Source organism: Sciurus carolinensis, chromosome 1, assembly GCF_902686445.1.
Source record: "Sciurus carolinensis chromosome 1, mSciCar1.2, whole genome shotgun sequence".
NCBI classification, from domain to species: Eukaryota; Metazoa; Chordata; class Mammalia; order Rodentia; family Sciuridae; genus Sciurus; species Sciurus carolinensis.
This window is the reverse complement of record NC_062213.1, coordinates 21,000,228-21,017,824: the sequence shown is the minus strand read 5'-3', so window position 1 is coordinate 21,017,824 and position 17,597 is coordinate 21,000,228. Positions and strand designations below refer to the sequence as shown.

At 33.6% G+C, this 17,597-nt stretch overlaps 1 protein-coding gene across 2 annotated transcripts in view; it reads right to left on the bottom strand.

The window, feature by feature from the left end:
- The window catches only part of Taf2 (TATA-box binding protein associated factor 2), an 87,918-nt gene that overhangs the window by 13,231 nt on the left and 57,090 nt on the right, over positions 1-17,597 (bottom strand). For both annotated transcript variants that reach the window (XM_047520856.1, XM_047520866.1), the window contains 3 exons: positions 11,507-11,616; positions 3,071-3,300; positions 1,070-1,175 (listed from right to left, as the gene is read on the bottom strand). In XM_047520856.1, coding sequence (XP_047376812.1) covers positions 1,070-1,175; positions 3,071-3,300; positions 11,507-11,616 — 446 coding nt within the window. The remainder of the gene's footprint in view (positions 1-1,069; positions 1,176-3,070; positions 3,301-11,506; positions 11,617-17,597) is intronic.

Genomic DNA, 17,597 nt, shown 5'->3' with positions numbered 1-17,597 from the left:
TATCTCATGACTTGTGTGCAAGTCATATCAAAGACTTTACCTATGCCTTAAAAATTAAAAAAATGTTTATGACATAGACTGATATAATCTTCAAAAGCATTATGGCCATATACAAAGCAACAGGTTAAATTTCCAGCACTATTAAAAATAAATAAATAAATAAAAACACCATGGCAACAAATAACAAGAGGTTAAAAAAGAGGGTCTTGTGCCATGTGCCTATAGTGCTAGTTACTTGGGAGGCTGAGGTAGCTTATCCCTTGATCTCAGTAGTTCAAAATCAACCTGGGCTACATAGTGAAGTGAGATCACTCTTCACAAAAGAAGCTAAATGAAAATCTTCTTAAGATGAATATCTCACAATATAGCTAATATTCTTTTCAAGAATAATAAATTTTTAGGAATTTTTCCTAAGAACATAATTTAACAGAAAAAATATCAAAAGTTTTCTTGTGAAGATATTCAGTGCAGAACTGCCTATAAACAAGAAAGGACTAGAAACAACCTAAATACCTGCATGCCAACAGGAAATAATAAGGTAAATTATAAGCAATATCAATTCAATAGTGTCCTAGGTAGTATTTCCAAAAGAAAACTTGCTTTGAGAGATACATGAAAAGTCTAGAATATATTACACAAAATAGGCAGGCATAAAGAGAAAGTAGTGTTATGGGCAGCAATAACTTTAGTTTTAAACAAATTAATGGAAATATAGTTACATTATTAAAAAATAAATAAGACATAATATTTCATTTCAAAGTTGAGTCTACCACACATGCACACACACACACAATTAAGAAATTAAAGCTATTGTAAAGAATCTAAACATGTTTTACAAAAACAAGTTCCAAACCACACCAAATGTTTTAAAAGAATTAAAATAAAACAAAATCAAAAGAAATACTTTTAAATTTTTTTATTCTGCTAATGTGCTTTAAAATCTGATATAATCTAATATTTTATACTGGCTGCCTTTTATTTTCATTTGAAAATAAAGCAACAGACCTTAGAATGGAGATATCACGTGAACTCCTCCTCCTCCTCAGTGACAGTAGTATACTAATCTTACCTGGAGTTGATGGTCTTTCAAGCATGTTCAGATGATGGGAGATGAAGGCCTGACTATCATGAACAGTATCCATATCAATCTCCTCTTCATCTTGAGAATTTGAAAACTAAAACACAGGCACACAAAACAAACAAAAGAAACAAAATAGAGTCATTACATCACTTTATATTTAGATCTTATCTTTTAGGAAAAGTGGCAGAAGCAATAGAATATACCCCCTTATAATCTTAAAAGGAAAGGTAGTCTCTTTTCCTCAAAAGGTATTAAGAGAGAGAAAGGATTATGTGGTCCAGCCTCCAAAAGATGCTGATTAGAAATTACTGGAAATGTAACAGCAACTAAAATCTACTCCTATATTGTGGGAAGAAGTAGTGAGTTGTGGTGGAACGTGCACACATAGTTCCTTCCCCAAACAGAGAAGAAATATGAGATAATAGAAGTTAAATAATTGGATGGAATGACTTAGAAGGACATTTGGATTCTTTTATGGATTTAGTCTGTTCCATATGTTCCTGCTAAGGAAAAACCATTCCAAGTATTCAAAAAGATATGAGAATGTGAATACCCTACACTGTTAATACAGGTTGAACCTGTATTTCTTACTCTGATTTTGAGTTTGACTTTACTGCTATCCTCATTCTTCTCCAGTATTTGACCAGGTTCTAGTGGGGACCCCAGTGGTGTATCAGCCTTCCTCTTCACTCCCTGCTGATGAGCTGATACATTACATGATGCTTCCTTGGCAAGGTGATCATCTTCCTGTGGCAATATTTAAGATCAAAATTAGACTTGTAAAGACAAGTAGCTCATATTATAGCTGAAAACTAATAGCTATAACAACCATGCAGATTAGAGCATGCCCAAAGGCTAATAAGTTATCAGCGATGGGCTTAAAAATGTAACCTTTTTCTGTGTGTTTAACTTTTGGGGGGAGAATATAAGTATTTAAGTGAACTTCCAGAGCTTTTCCAAAAGAATTTATCTCTTAGTGTCACTTTCTTCACTTATCCTAAAGTGTAAATGTGCACAATTAACATATGGGCAAGAACAATAAACTATTTATTTCCACAGGTTTATAAGTATCTAAATATTAAATCTGAAAGAGCTCCTTCAAACGAGACTTTTTCCCCCTATATAAGGATTTGTCTTCTTTAAAATCAAACTCTAAGACACATTTAAAATTTACAACAAATAAGTGTGATTACATTTCAGAAAATTTAGGTTAATAATTAAATTTAAAAATTACTTATTATCATAGAGAAAATCTGAGTATCAAAATGTTAAAACACCAGTAGGGCATTGCCAGGCAAGTAATCTGGTCTAAATATTGGTGAAAAATGAAGTTTGAAGTACTAGAGACACTGTCATCAGTAAGAATACTGTTTCTGTAAAACTTTGTTTACAGTCAAATTATTAATATGCATCCTACAAATCTTTTTACAAAAAGGCTGGCAATTGTGTAATGCATAGTTAGAAAAGCTTTAAGGCAAACACACACAAATAAATAAAATTTTTTAAAGACATTCTTCTTCCAAATTGGCAGCTTATTTATTTACCTGATCATTCAGTTTATTTTCATTCAACAAGCATTTGCCATATTTAGAATGATGCTAGGTACTACACAGAGCAACAATTAAAAATGGGTTTTTGGGTTCAAATAACTTGCCATTAGCACGTTTGGACAAAACAGGTTAATATGTAACAGGTAAACTATTCATTTTTATTTTCTACTACTCAGAGGAGAAATCTGATGCTCAAATATTTTTTAAAAAATGATTATGTCATCACAAAAGCAGTAAGTGGACTGATTGTACATCACTTCTTATGTATGTTTACTTTAACTGTAAATGCTCAACAAATGTCAGCCAGAGGTTTTAAAATGGCACAGTGAACGGTTTTAGTTGCTATAAAATTTACCAGTTCACAGGAAGCAATTCTCTTCTCTGGATGGTTCTATATAATAAAACTATATCCTCTATATGTAATACATGTGATTCTTACAGGATTTTGAAATCCAACTAGCTGTGCATGACTGCTTGGATTGCTCGCAGCTTCTTGGTTGCCTGCTACAGCCTCTGGAATTATAGTAGGATTCAAGACAGCTTTTTTCTCCTTCAGATTAAGAACCAACCCAAGCTCTGGTAAGGGTAAACAGGAAGGTCTACTGAGGCCAAAAAGTGTGAAATACAAGTCCACAGCACCACACCGCAACCTCCAGTCATGTGAAGTACCTGAGAAGTAAACAATACAGAAATTTTATTATCATACCTTTATTCTTACAAAATGAGTATCAGACATCAACTAAAAAAAAAATCTAATATTCTAAAAACAATTTCTTTTTCTGGCTTTCAATCTTCTTTTACTTCTTTCTCACCAGTAATTAATTGTACCACATTCATTCATTCTCTGTCCAACTTGTCTGATTCTCTTTATTAACATACTGTCAGGCCAATATCACTCCATAAACCTTCATGTATCCTATCACATGTCCCTATCTGTCACCTAGGGTTAAACAATCTCTATGCCATCTCGTTGGAATTTTAAATTATCTAGAGAATTTAAAACACATGAATAGAAGAAATAATACTGAAATTCTTCTTAATAAGAAAAATAAAAATCTATAAATGCTCAATTCTGAGAATTGTTGTCTCAAGAGAGTACCACTAATGTGTACAGAAAAAATGAAAAGGGGAGGTAGTACTATAGCATATTTTGAACACCATAAATACTCAACTTTGTGGTTTCCAACAAAAAATATTATTAATAAATTATAATCTAATGATTCTGATGACATGTACTCTAAAAGAAAATAACCATTTTATTAATTATGTTCAAAGGAAATCTATAATGGGAGGAGCTATAATTTTACTGAATTCACAGTATCTACTGTTACCATCTGGTGCACTGTGCTAGGCAGTTTCCATTCTACACTGCTGTGAAATAGCACTCATCATTCCTATTTGAGACATTTTCCATTTTGCTCCTGAGTGATAAGACATACACTATCTATGGATAGAAGAGCGAGCAAGAGTTACTGATGAGGGTCAAGTTTTTATACCATAAAAACTAGAGAAATTGGAAATAGAAAAAATAGTACACAGTAAAAATAAGGCTTTTATAGTGGAAATTCATTTTCCTTCTTTGGAACAGGAATACCCACACTTCAATGGCCTGCGATAGCTTTAATTTTTGTAGGCATCCATTATCCTCTTCCTCAAAGCATTTACATATGTGTAAAGATTCCATAAAGGACAAGTTATCAGATTGCTGGGACTTTTATTAGCAAAAGTTGGAGAGTCTCAACCTTATGAGGGAAGACAAAAATCCTGACGGGATAAGCAATAAATAGCTAGCCCTCTATCTATCCATCCAGGAATAAAAGGAATAAATCTTAGGCATTTTATTAATAAGAAAAACTAGAGTGGTTTGGTGCACATTTATAGTTTGGAATAATACTAAATCTTGAGGATCAATATTGCCTACTTACATATGCAGCAAATAACCAGCGTGAACCTTTACGTACTGTAGATGCCCTATGAAAACAAAGCATCCAGTTGTAAAGGCCTTAAAGTCCTCAAAGCTTTTTATTTTCTTTTTAATATTACTTTAATTTTAAAAACAGTGGCAATGTATTTTTTTTTTTTTTTTTTGATGAGCTAAGGGTTTGTTTTGTTTTGGAAAATTAGTTAAAGGATAAGTAGATGACAGCAAAAGCTGCTAAATACACTGAGCCGCTAGCATATGATTTCTGGTACTTTTCCATTTTGTGTGAAATATTTGCTTTTGGTAAACCTGCAATATGGATGGGAGAATGAACATTGTTTTGTTCCTGTAGGAAGTTTTGGTAGTGATTTTTCCCTCTAAAATGGACTTATGTTCTCTATTCAAATCAGAAAACACCTCAGACAACACCTTAAAATTGTAAATCTGATACTACAATACAAATCATATATTCATTTTCTGAAGTCAATGTGAAAAAGCTACTAAGAAGAAAGCTCGCTTTGAAAGCCACTATTTTTAGGACATGAGTGAATAAACCTAGCACTCACTTTTTTTTTGGGGGGGGGGTCCCAAGGGGTGCTTAACCATCAAGACACATCCCCAGCCCCTTTTTTATATTTTATTTAGAGACAGGGTCTCACCCACTTGCTTAGGGCCTCGCTAATTTGCTGAGCCTGGCTTTGAACTCATGATCCTCCTGTCTCAGCCTCCCGAGTTGCTGGGATTTATAGGCCTGCACCACCACACACTCTTTAGTGACCATGGAAGCTTAAAAAATATGTACAAAGCTGAGCCAGAGGAATACAACTGTCCCTGGGAATTAATGTCCTGGTCTTTCTGTTCCTTTTACTTTAAGCAGAAGTAGAAAATTCACTTATATTTTTATGCATGTTCACATAAATAAATAATTTCCAATGCAGATGAAATAATACATTTTCACTTACTTCCAACATCTTTAAACCTAATAGGTACAGTCTAACAGAAAACTTTAAAAACTTTCTCATATTATGAATACTGTTTAATTCCTTACTCTGAAACCTAACATATCTTCTCTAACTGAATTAGAAACTGTTTCTCATTCTAAGCTCTAGAATATAGCTGCAAACTTTCAAACACTAAAAATAATTATGATGTAAATAAGCAGTTAACCTTCATTGTCTTGAACAATAACATTAATGTTATATCATTCTTGTAGTAACATGCCAAACCTTGAAGAGCAAGTTGGGAGTAATGGCTAAAATTTCCTTTGCAATGATAAACAGTCAGATATCCTCTCTACAATTAAGGCCTACATCTTCAGAAATGAAAACAACATTCTTAACCTGGCAATACCAGAAGAATTACTTGTGTCCTAAATATTAATCATGCATGGAAATGTCCAATTCTTCAGTTTTCATTTTTTAAATGTATTTTTAAACTTACTGTCATTGCCTATAATTCAGTACCTCACTAAAACTGTAAAAGGTAGATCTCATATGTTCTGAATTATGAGCCATATTCCTTTGGGAAAGGAAAATCATTGTTTTTACTATGAAAAAAAAAAAAAAAAAAAAAAAAAAAAACTATCACAGAGTCAGCCAGGTTCTAACAATGCCTGCTCACTGCCCAAAGCATAAAACTCAAATTCCTGAGGTCCTTCACATTTGAGACCCAATCTGTCATTCCAGATAACACTATTTTCTGAACACCCCTTCAGAACTTGAGGTTTTGTATATAATTTTATTTAATTTTATATATAATTCTCCTATCTAACATGCCTTTTTTCTGCTGACAAAATCCTTTCCATTCCTCTAAAGCTAACTCAAATGACACCTCTCCAAATACACTCCAGCATTCCAGACAAGCTTCAGGGATCCCCAAAAGTTTGTTCTTTTAATTTTAGAAAGTATCTCCGTGTATTATAATTTATACAACATTAATACAAAAAAGATATTTTTGCACACACAAAACCTCACAGTGGCAAACAGAAGGTGCTCAATAAATTACTATTGAATAAAATAATGTGTACAACTTTTATAAAGATTGCCAGCGGAGTGTGGTGGTTCACACCTATAATCCCAGCAGCTCAGGAGGCTGAAGCAGGAAAATTGTAAGTTCAAAGCCAGCCTCAGCAACCTACTGGGGTCCCATGCAACTGAGCGAGACTCTGTCTTAAAATAAAAATAAAAAGAGCTGGGGATTTGGCTCAATGGTTAAGGAACTTTGGTATTTAAAAAAAAAAAAAAAAAAAAAAGATTGTCCTTGGACAATGTGATATTTTCAATAACCATGAATATCATGTCTCACTCTCAGATTTAAATATTATAATCCTGTTTGAATGTTTCTGATCACACTTATTCCCTTTTACTGAGAAGTTCCTGAAAACACCTAAGCATTTGATCCTACATTTAATTCTTCAAAAGAACCTTATGATCCATCTTATAAGATGCTCTTTTCTTAATGACAATGACGTTCTCTCCCATATATACGTGTATTTGTAAATGTGTGTGTGTATGTGTGTGTGTGTGTGTGTGTGTGTATTTTTGTTGTTGTCGTTGTTGTTACTGGGAATTGACTTAGGACCTTGCTAAGTTGCTGAGATTGGCTTCGAACTCATGATCCTCTTGCCTTAGCCTCCTGAGTCGCTGGGATTACAGATGTGCACCACCATACCTGGCTCTCTCCCATATTTTAAAAACGGGTTCAGCCCATTTTATAACTCTGAAAAATCAACACACCTCAAATCCAGTTTGGACTAAGAAATAAGTAAACAAATACAAGGAAATCTCTGTTGTTCATAGTTTGCTCTTCATATGTAAATTGAGATAATGCTCATCTCAAGTGACCAGATAACTCGGAAGACCCAACAAGGAGAGGTAGACAAGGTTAGGTAGGATTTAGGGACTAGGTGGTATGCTAGCCCCTTCTGTTACTGGTAAATTATCTTTTTCTTTGGTAGTAGTGGGAAATGAACCCAGGATCTTGTGCATGCTAGGCAAGCACTCTACCACTGAGTAATATCCCCTTACCCTTATTTTTAATTCGATACAGCATCTTGCTAAATTGTCCAGGCTAGTCTCAAACTTGCAATCCTTTTGCTTCAATCTCACAAGTACTTGGGATTACAGTTGTGTGCTATGACACTAAGAATTTACTTTTCTTGAAAAATGACCATTAATAAGACAGAATGCCAATGAGAAAAATCCTCCAGATGAACTGGTATCCTAAAACCTTTGTTACAATTACAACTGTGGATAAAACATGTAATTCACACACACAATGCCCCACACCTGACAAAAGCCAAATATACCCACATATTTATAGTAGTGATATATAGTAGTGATATAACAAAATTATTTAATATTTTCCTTTTTTATTATTTTTTTCAGAAAAATTCTACATGATTTTATTATTTTTATCATTAAAAAAAAAAACAAAACAAAACACTTTAGCCAGATGTAGGGGCACACACCTATAATCCCTGATACTCAGTAAGCAGAAGCAGGAACCCAGGAGATCTAGGTCATCCTGGGCAACATAGCAAGACTCCTTAAAAAAAATATACACATACTTTAAAAAATCAAAGATAAGACAAAAAACTGCATGGTACTGGCACAAAAACAGACACATAGACCAATGGTACAGAACAGAAGACACAGAGATGAACGCATACATCTGCAGTCATTTGATCCTTAACAAAGGTACCAGAAACATACAAGGGAGAAAATACTGCCTTTTTAACAAATGGTGCTCGGAAAACTGATTATCAACATGCAGAAGAATGAAACTAGACCCTTATCTCTCACCCTACCCCCAAATCAACTCAAAAATGGATCAAAGACCTAGGAATTAGACCAGAAACTATAAAACTCCTAGAAGAAAACGTAGAATCAACATTCCAATGTACAGGCATAGGAACATTTTTCTCAATAGGACCCCCTAAAGTTCAGGAAATAATGCCAAGAGAAAATAAATAGAATGGCATCAAATGAGAAAGCTTCTACACAGTAAACAATTAGAAATTTAAAGACAGAACCTAAAGAATGGGAGAAAATCTTTGTTAGCTATTCTTCTGACAGGATTAATATCTAGAATATATAAAGAACTCAAAAACCTTTATACCAAAAAAATCAAAACTACACTGAGATTTCAGTCAGAATGGCAGCCATCAAGAATGCAAATAACAATATATGTGGGAGAGGATGTAGAGAAAAAGGAACATTTTTACACTGTTGGTGGGATTGTATATTTGTAGAACCTCTAGGAAATCAGCATGGAGACTTCTCAAAAGACTAGGGCATGGAATCACCATATGATCCAGCTATATCACTCCTCAGTATCATACTATAGTGATACATGCATACCCATGTTTATAGCAGCATAATTCACAATAGCCAAACTATGGAACCAGCCTAGTTGTTCATCAATGGATGGATGGATTTAAGAAAATAAATGTGATATGTATACACCATGGAGTTTTATTCAGCCATAAAGAAAAATGAAATTGTGGCATCTGCAGGAAAATGGATGGAAGTAAAGACCATTATGTCAAGTGAAATAAGTCAAACTCAGGTCAAGGGTCATATGTTTTTTTCCTATGTGGAAGACAGAGAGGAAAAAAGAAAAGAAAGGTGGGGGCGGATCTCGTAAAAATCAAAGAGAGATCAGTAAAGGAAAGGGACCAAGAGGTAGGAGGCTGGGAGGGAAGGGGAAGTGCTGGGAGTGATGTTGGTCAAATAATATTGTTATATTGTGTACGTGTATGAATATGTAAGAACAAATCTCATCATTATGTACAACTCTAATGCGGCAATAAAAAATGTGGAAAAATAAATAAAAAACCAAACAAAAGAAAGAGATTTCTTAGAACAGATCCATTCTACCCCAGAGGTTAAGGTTTGGAAGGGAAATGGCAATCTTCTATAATTCATCTACCTTATGTCCAATGTTGTTCAAAACCTTTTTTTTTAGAATACTTCCAAGTATCTATGCTATCCCCACTGTTAATACTGCTTCCACTTATTTATAATCTGAAAAACTGACCAATAATTTGTTTATGATATTTGTTTGAGTACAGTCTCACTGATCTCACCAGTACAGATTAAAGGCATAACGAATTCCAAACCAAGGAAGCAACTTTACATTAGTTGGAGCCAATCAAAATTAAATACTAAACATCATGAAAGATTAAATGTGTATAACAGCAACCTTCCAATGGGTTCAAATGTTTTACAGAACTTGTTCCATTAATCTAAAACACCCATTTATTTTGTCCAAAATTTTTCCCTAGACAGTAATAAGAGAATTTTTCAAATTTCATTGTTTTCCTCAAATTTGTGATCTATTATGGTCAAGGAATCACAAATTCTTGTTAAAAATATAATCAACATAGTTGAGTTTGTATCATATGCTAATGAGTGAAAGGTTCTTTATAAGTTCATGAATTGTGTGATCAAACCCTGGGTCTAAATATTAGAAATAGTATCTTTAAAGTAACCAGAGGTAGCAAAACATTAAGCATTATGTAAACAGCAGCAATCATTCTTCTAGAGATTAGGAAAACAATTTAGAAATATCTTAGTTTAGATAAGTTTATATGTTACTTTCTGAAATCTCAAAGACAATGGTGATCTTATTTTCAATTTTATTACATCTATTATATCTATTCTGGTGACTTTACTTGGGACTATTGAGTTATATTATGAAACTAAAAGACAGAAATTATGCAATCAGTATCTCAATGTTAGTAAAATAATAAAATTAAAATATTAGAATTTGGCATTTAATTATGATTCAGTGAAGCAGCCACCAATGAGATAATAAAGATTATATTATTTTCCAATATTCTAGAGAGAAGATAAAATGACATACTCAAAATGCTTAAGTAGTAAAATGAACATGCACTGCTCTCCTACCTTCTGTCTGTAACAAATGCTTATCTATCTCTAAACAAAACACATTTCAGTCTATCTTTTGATCTAACCTTTAAACTAAAACGGATATTAGTTTCAACCTATCAGAGACCTCATGCAAATCTGGTTAAATATATTTAACACTTACAAACCCACAGAAAAAGACCAATAACCTGAATAAATAAAAAATGACTTAAAAAAAGACACAGGTTTGGGGTGTGATGTGGTAGAGCATTTGTATAGCATGCAGGGTTTAATTCCCTGCACAGGAAAAAAAAAAGGAACTACTAATACCTAAAATATGAGCATGATAATATTATCATTACACTAGTCTAACAACATTTCTAAGTATTTAATATAAGCCAGATACTGTGCTTCACAACTACTAACTCATTTTAATTCTCAGTTTACAGGAGTCAATATCATGATCATCTACATTTTATAAATGAAAAAAGTTTAGCAGCCACACAGTGAGAAAATAACTGAGCTAAGACTTACCTATCTGCAAACTGAGATAGTGCTCCTAATAAGGATATAAGTTATCCTATATCCTTATCTCACTCAAATAAAGTAAATTAAAACTATGAGATACCATGAACTTCAGAGTGCAGACAAAAAACAATATGCACTTTTTAAAAATGAAAACTGTTAGTTTGTATGTAATGACTGCCCCTGGAAGGATAAGAAATTGGTTACTGATGGAAAGGACACTAGGTGGCTAAGGAAAAGAGGTGGAAAGATTAGTTTTTCACTACTATGCAACACTTTGTAGGGTCATTTTAATAGCCCTTTAAGCATCTGAAACACTTTCACATAAGTTAATCTTTTATTTCCTTAACCTCAGTGGGGAGCAAAGTGAGCATATCCTTAACCAATGTTATAATATCCACCATTGTGAAAGTATGATATTCTACTTAAAAAAAAAAAAAAAAAAGACAAAAACTAAAAACTCAACTTCTGTTCTTAAATGCTACTGAATTGTAAGTCTGCTATAAAATGAAAATACTCTAATAAAAATTTCTTTTAAAAATCACTGCTCTCTCACCAGAATTCATAAGTTTCCAAAGCTGATCTACCAGGGCTTCATTGCACAATGGAGATTCCATGTTCTTTGTAAATGGTGGATTCTTAGTCAGCATATTTAGAATCTTATGCCTGAAAGAGTACAAAACAAATTAATTAATTTTTGCTAACCATCTGTTGACTGATAATCTGAGTCAGAGACACCATAAAATAGTTGAAAATTATCTGTACTTTCTCCTCCAAATTTTATCACCTTCCATTAGGCCTAGTTTTATCACCTTCCATTAGATTAGTTTTATTTCAGAAGACCTTAAATTACATCCTAAATATTTCCTACGTTTCAAATAAAAAAAAAAAAAAAAGTCTGGTGGTTTTGCTTCTAAATCAACTAACTGTGTGATCAAAAGATTGACTACATAATCTTAACAAATCTTAACATAATAGTTTCTGTGTGTGTGTGTGGTAGTAGGTCCTCACATATTTTAAGTAACTACTCTACCACTGAGTTACATCACCAGCCCTTTTTATAATTTTATTTTGAGATAGGGTCTCAAATGGCTCAGGCTGGCCTCTAACTTTTCCTCCTCCTGCCTCAGATACCCCAGTAGCTAGGATTACAGACTTGGGCCACTGTGTCCAGCTACTCCCATCCTATTTCTATTTCTAGTTCTTCATAGAAACATGTACAAAAAAGAAAAAAAGAAAAGAAAAGAAATAAAAACTGGTCAGAGTTAAGTACATCTTAAAAATTAGGTAAAAAATAAATAAATAAAACATAATAAACCACTCAAGTCTACCCTTGAGATAATAAAATGAACACAGACATCATTATTTTATCTTTGCAGAGCACAGGAATGTGAGGGAGATAAGGTATCTACAAAAAGGTTCTTCAAATTAAGCTGAAATTAAAAAGAGCCAATTAAGAAATGTATCTTCAGAGGGGTAACTGTTAAACTCTTATTATGGAATAATTTAATCTGAGAGGCCACCTCTAATTTAGACAAAAGAGGCATTATGATGACAAAAACATTTGAAAAAGAAGTATCTGATGGTATGAGAAGACATCATAAGAAGTATATAGAGAAAGGACAAACCCAGGTCTAAGATAAAGGCAAAAATCAAGGTTTAAGAATAACTAGAATTCTACAATATAAGTTAGAAAGAAAGAAATTGAATTTCAATCTTTACAAAGGTTAGCAAACTTTCAGAAAAGGTTAATCTGAGAATTTTTTACATTTAATTGTTGGTGGTAAGACACCAAATTAGACTTGAAACTGGCAAGGAGATGGGATAAAAGTTGACCTGTAAGTTGCCATTTCTTAGACATTAAATGCTTGTTGGCTATAATTTCATATTTATAATATTGGGATGTGGATTCTGTTAACACACTTTTGAGCTATGAAATTAAAGACTATAAAATAAGACTGCTAAAATACTATAAGAACAAAAAGCAAAACACGGTTATAGATACAACTTATAAAACTATGAAAGGTGGTACAAATTGTTAGAGTTACCTACTTTTGTCTTTATGAATACAATTCCTGTCCTTCAAGACCTATTACTCTACTTGATAGAGTGTAGAACAGTATTCCTTATGATATGAGTAAGTCCTAATCTGACTATTCACCTCAGTGACGAAGGTTCTTTCATTCCTCACCAGAATTTTAAATTTTTTAAAAAATTTTAACTAATTAATTTTATTCATTGTTTGTGAGTTGTGTGTGTGAGACAGAGAGAGAGAGAGAGAGAGAGAGAGAGAGAGAGAGAGAATATATTCTGACTGCACTGGTTGGTTCAGGGACATACATACATATACTTATTTCTTTTTCTTTCATTTGTAGCATTTTTTAAAATGTGATTATTTTTTTCCTAGCCTATTCTTTTGAGGGTTCAAGTGTTCTGGATTGTATATTTTGATTTGGTTCTGCATTATTTTCATTTGTTTATTTCTATTTCACATTCTCTATCTTCTTCTGCAAATTGTCTTTTTTTTTTGTACTGGGTATTGAATCCAGGGGCCCTTAACCACTGAACCATATCCCCAGCCCTTTTTTATATTTTCATTTGGAGACACAGTCTTACTGAGTTGCTTAGGGCCTCGATAACTTGAACTCAATGATTCTCGGGTCTTCCAAGCCACTGAAATTACAGAAGTGCGCGACCGTGCCTAGCCAAATTCTGTTGGTCTCTTTCCCAATACTTTGCTTCTATTTTTCCCCCACCTTCCATATAAACATCACATACTACATTTATTCACTCCACTCTGTTCACTTTTTGAAAACATAAAATATTTTCTAACATCCTAACATATTTACTTTTCACCTAATTAACTGTATTTTTATCATCTTTCAGACCTAATTGATTTCTATAACTCCTCCCCCAACATTCATTTTAATAAACTCATCACTGCTCTGGATGATATGGTTGAAACCTGCCATTTGCTTCTAAGTCAGATCTAGTTCATGATTATTGTTTTTACTGTTGACAATTGCCGAACCAACCTTTCCTTTTATTGGTGCAATTAATGTTGAAGACATCATAATAGGCACTGGGTACTTACTTAACACTGTATATTGTTTGCTGTTTGCAACCCTGTTCTGTTGTTTATTTCACCTCATTCTGTGAGGTGCTAGGAACCTACAGGGACACTTAAAAGTTCACAGGTTAGAGACTCTGCTGCTGAACTAAACATTCCCTGACATTACTCCCACTCAAAGAAGCAAGAAGACAAAAGACCCAAACCAAAATGGACCCAGTGAGGAACAATCAGAAAGGGTACTCAGGTATGAACCCTTGGCATCTACACATACATCAAAAACAGAGAAAGTCCCAGAACAAAGGATACACACAATAAAAGAGGTAGAGGAATCCACCTGAATTGATGCACAAAATCAAGACCTCTGAAAACACAATAAAACAGTCAAACAAATATCCCCCCAAAATCCAATCCCCCAACAAAGGACCCCACTGATACTGATGTGGACAAAAGCCCAGAAAAAGACTGTAAAAAACTGCTCAATGAACTAAAAGAAGATCTAAGGAAGGAATTAAGAAAGCAATTACAGAAGATGAAAGAAAACTTTAATAAAGTAATAAAAAAAGAGTGAAAATATCAACCAGAACTCCTAGAAATGAAAAACACAATCAAGCAAATTAAAAACTCACTCGAAGGCATCACTAACACATTAGACTGCAGAGAAAATAGAACCTTGGACCTTGAAGACAGAATTTCAGGCCTTGAAGACAAGTTATATTATGATCTTGAGTACACAATAGGCAATAAAAGGGAAAAAATTATAGGACATGACCAGAATATACAGAACTCTGGGACGACATTAAAAGACCAAACCTGAGAATCACTGGGATACAAGAGAAAATGGAGATACAAACTTAAGGCATAAATAACATTTTCAATGAGATAGTTACAGAAAATTTTTTCCTATATCAGAAATGAGATAGACGTCCACATACAGGAGGGCTTACAGGATCCCAGAGAGACCTAAACAAATGAGAGCTCACCAAGACATACCATAATCAAAATGCCTAACATAAAAATAAGGAAAGGCCTAGCTAGAAACATACGGTCAGATTTAGAGGCAAATCAATAAGGCTCACTTCTGATTTCTCAGCTCAGGCCCTAAAATAAAAGAGGGCCTGGAATAAGATATTCAAGTCGAAAAAGAAAACAAGTTCCAGTCAAGGTTGCTATCCTCAGAAAAGTTCAGTTTCAAATTCAAAGGGGAAATAAAAACATTCCACAACAAGAATAAACTAAAAGAACTCATGAGCATCAAACCAGCACTATAAAGAATACTCAAAGATAAACTTCACACAGAGGAATGGAAAAATAATTCCCAAAGACCATACGCAGAGGAAGTTCAACTGAAGAATAATCCACTAAATGAGCTCAAAACAGGATAAAATAAAGCAAAAAAAAAAAAAAAAAAAAAGGAAAACATAAACACATATCCATACTAATGCTGAATGTTAATGGTCTCAAACCCACAACTAAAAGACACATATTATTATTATTTATGGCTGAATAGTATTCCATTGTGTATATATACCAGAATTTCTTTATCCATTCATCTGTTGAAGGGCATCTGGGCTGGTTCCACAATCTAGCTATTGTGAACTGAGCTGCTATAAACATTGATATGGCTGTGTTACTGTATGGCATTTGCAAATAAATGGATGGAATTGGAGAATATCATGCTAAGTGAAATAAGCCAAGACCAAAAAACCAAAGACCAAATGTTTTTCCTGATAAGTGGAGAATGGTATATAATGGGGGTGGGGGGGTGGGGAGTGAGAGAAGAATGGGGGAACTTTAAGATTATGTAGAAGAAAATGAGGGGGGGTTATGAAAAGTGGTGGAATGAGACAGACATCATTACCATATGTACATGTATGATTACATGAATGGTATGAATCTACATCATGCACAACCATAGAAACGAAATGATGTATCCCATTTGTATACAATGAATCAAAATGCAGTCTGTAAAAAATTAAAAGATAAATTTTAAAAAAGACACATATTAGCAGACTTGATCAAAAAACAAGATATCCAACAATAGGCTGTTTACAAGAGACTCATCTAACCACAGGGTGAAGGTAAAAGGATGGAAAAAAATATTCCATGCACATTCAAAAAATAACAAGCAGGAGTAGCAATTGTCTTATCCAACAAAGCAGATTTCAAGAGACAGAGAAGGTCACTACATTCTAGTAAAGGTAACAATCCAACAAGAAGATAGAATGACAGTAAATATTTATGCCCCAAATGTTGACACACCCAATTACATGGAAAAAAAAAATACTCCATGGCATTAAATCCTATGACACCAACCCTAGACAATAATACTGGGCAATTTCAATATACTCTCATCACCAAATGATCATCAAGACATAAAATCAATAAAAATATCCCCAACTTAACACTATAAATAAAATGGACCTAATGGAACTACAGAATATTCCACTCTCAAACCACTGAATTGCTGGACATAAACTTTTTCCAAAATAGATCATATTCTAGGCAAAAAGCAAATCTTAGCCAATACAAAAAAATGTGATATAATCCTATGCACCCTATCAGATCATAATGGAATGAGGCTAGAACTGAGCAGCATGAAAAAATAACAGAAAACACATAAACCATGTAGATTAACAGTACTCTCTTAAATGAAAAAAATGAACTGAAGAATAAATCAAGAAATTCTTAGAAACAAACAAGAACAGAGATACAACATATCAAAATCTCTGGGACAGTATGAAAGTAGTTCTAAGAAGAAACTTTATAGCACTGAGTGCCTATGTTAAAAATTAGAAATACCCCAAACAAAAAAGCTTATGCTCCACCTCAAGACCTTAGAAAAAGAACAAATTAACTCCCAAACCAGTAGAAAACAGGAAATAATTAAGATTAGAGCCAAATTCAGTGAAATTGAGCATAAGAAAATAATACAAAGGGATCAATACAATGAAGAGTTGGTTCTTTCAAAAGACTGAAAAACCCTTAGCCAAACCCAAAACAAGGGAGGGTGGGGAGAGGAATAACAGAAATCCATTTGACTAGACAAAGGGAAAACCTCTCAGTCAGTCCCACTGCTTAGCAGTCTCTGTTGTTAGGACTGAATCTGCACCTCTACTTGATTTTTCCATTAATCTCAATTCCTATAGTTAGCTGCCTGCTCTAATGTTTACTCTTCTGCCCTGTCCACACTAAGACTTCCCGCAGTCTCCTATATCTCATTAAACAATACTGTACAATTAGAACAGAATAGAAGACACGGACAAAAATTCACATACCTGACATTTGATATTTGACAAAGATGCCAAAAGTATATTTTAGGGAAAAGATAGCCTTTTCAACAAATGGTGCTGGGAAACAGATAGCTCTATGTAGAAAAATGAAATTAGACCCTTCTCTCTCACCCTGCACAACACTCAAATCCAAATGGATCAAAGACTTAGAAATTATACTAAAAACTTTACAACTGCTAGAAGAAAACATAAGGTCAATAATCCATCATATAGACGTTGGCACTGACTTCCTAAACAAGACCCCCAAAGCACAAGAAATAAAACCGAAAATAAATAAGTGGAAT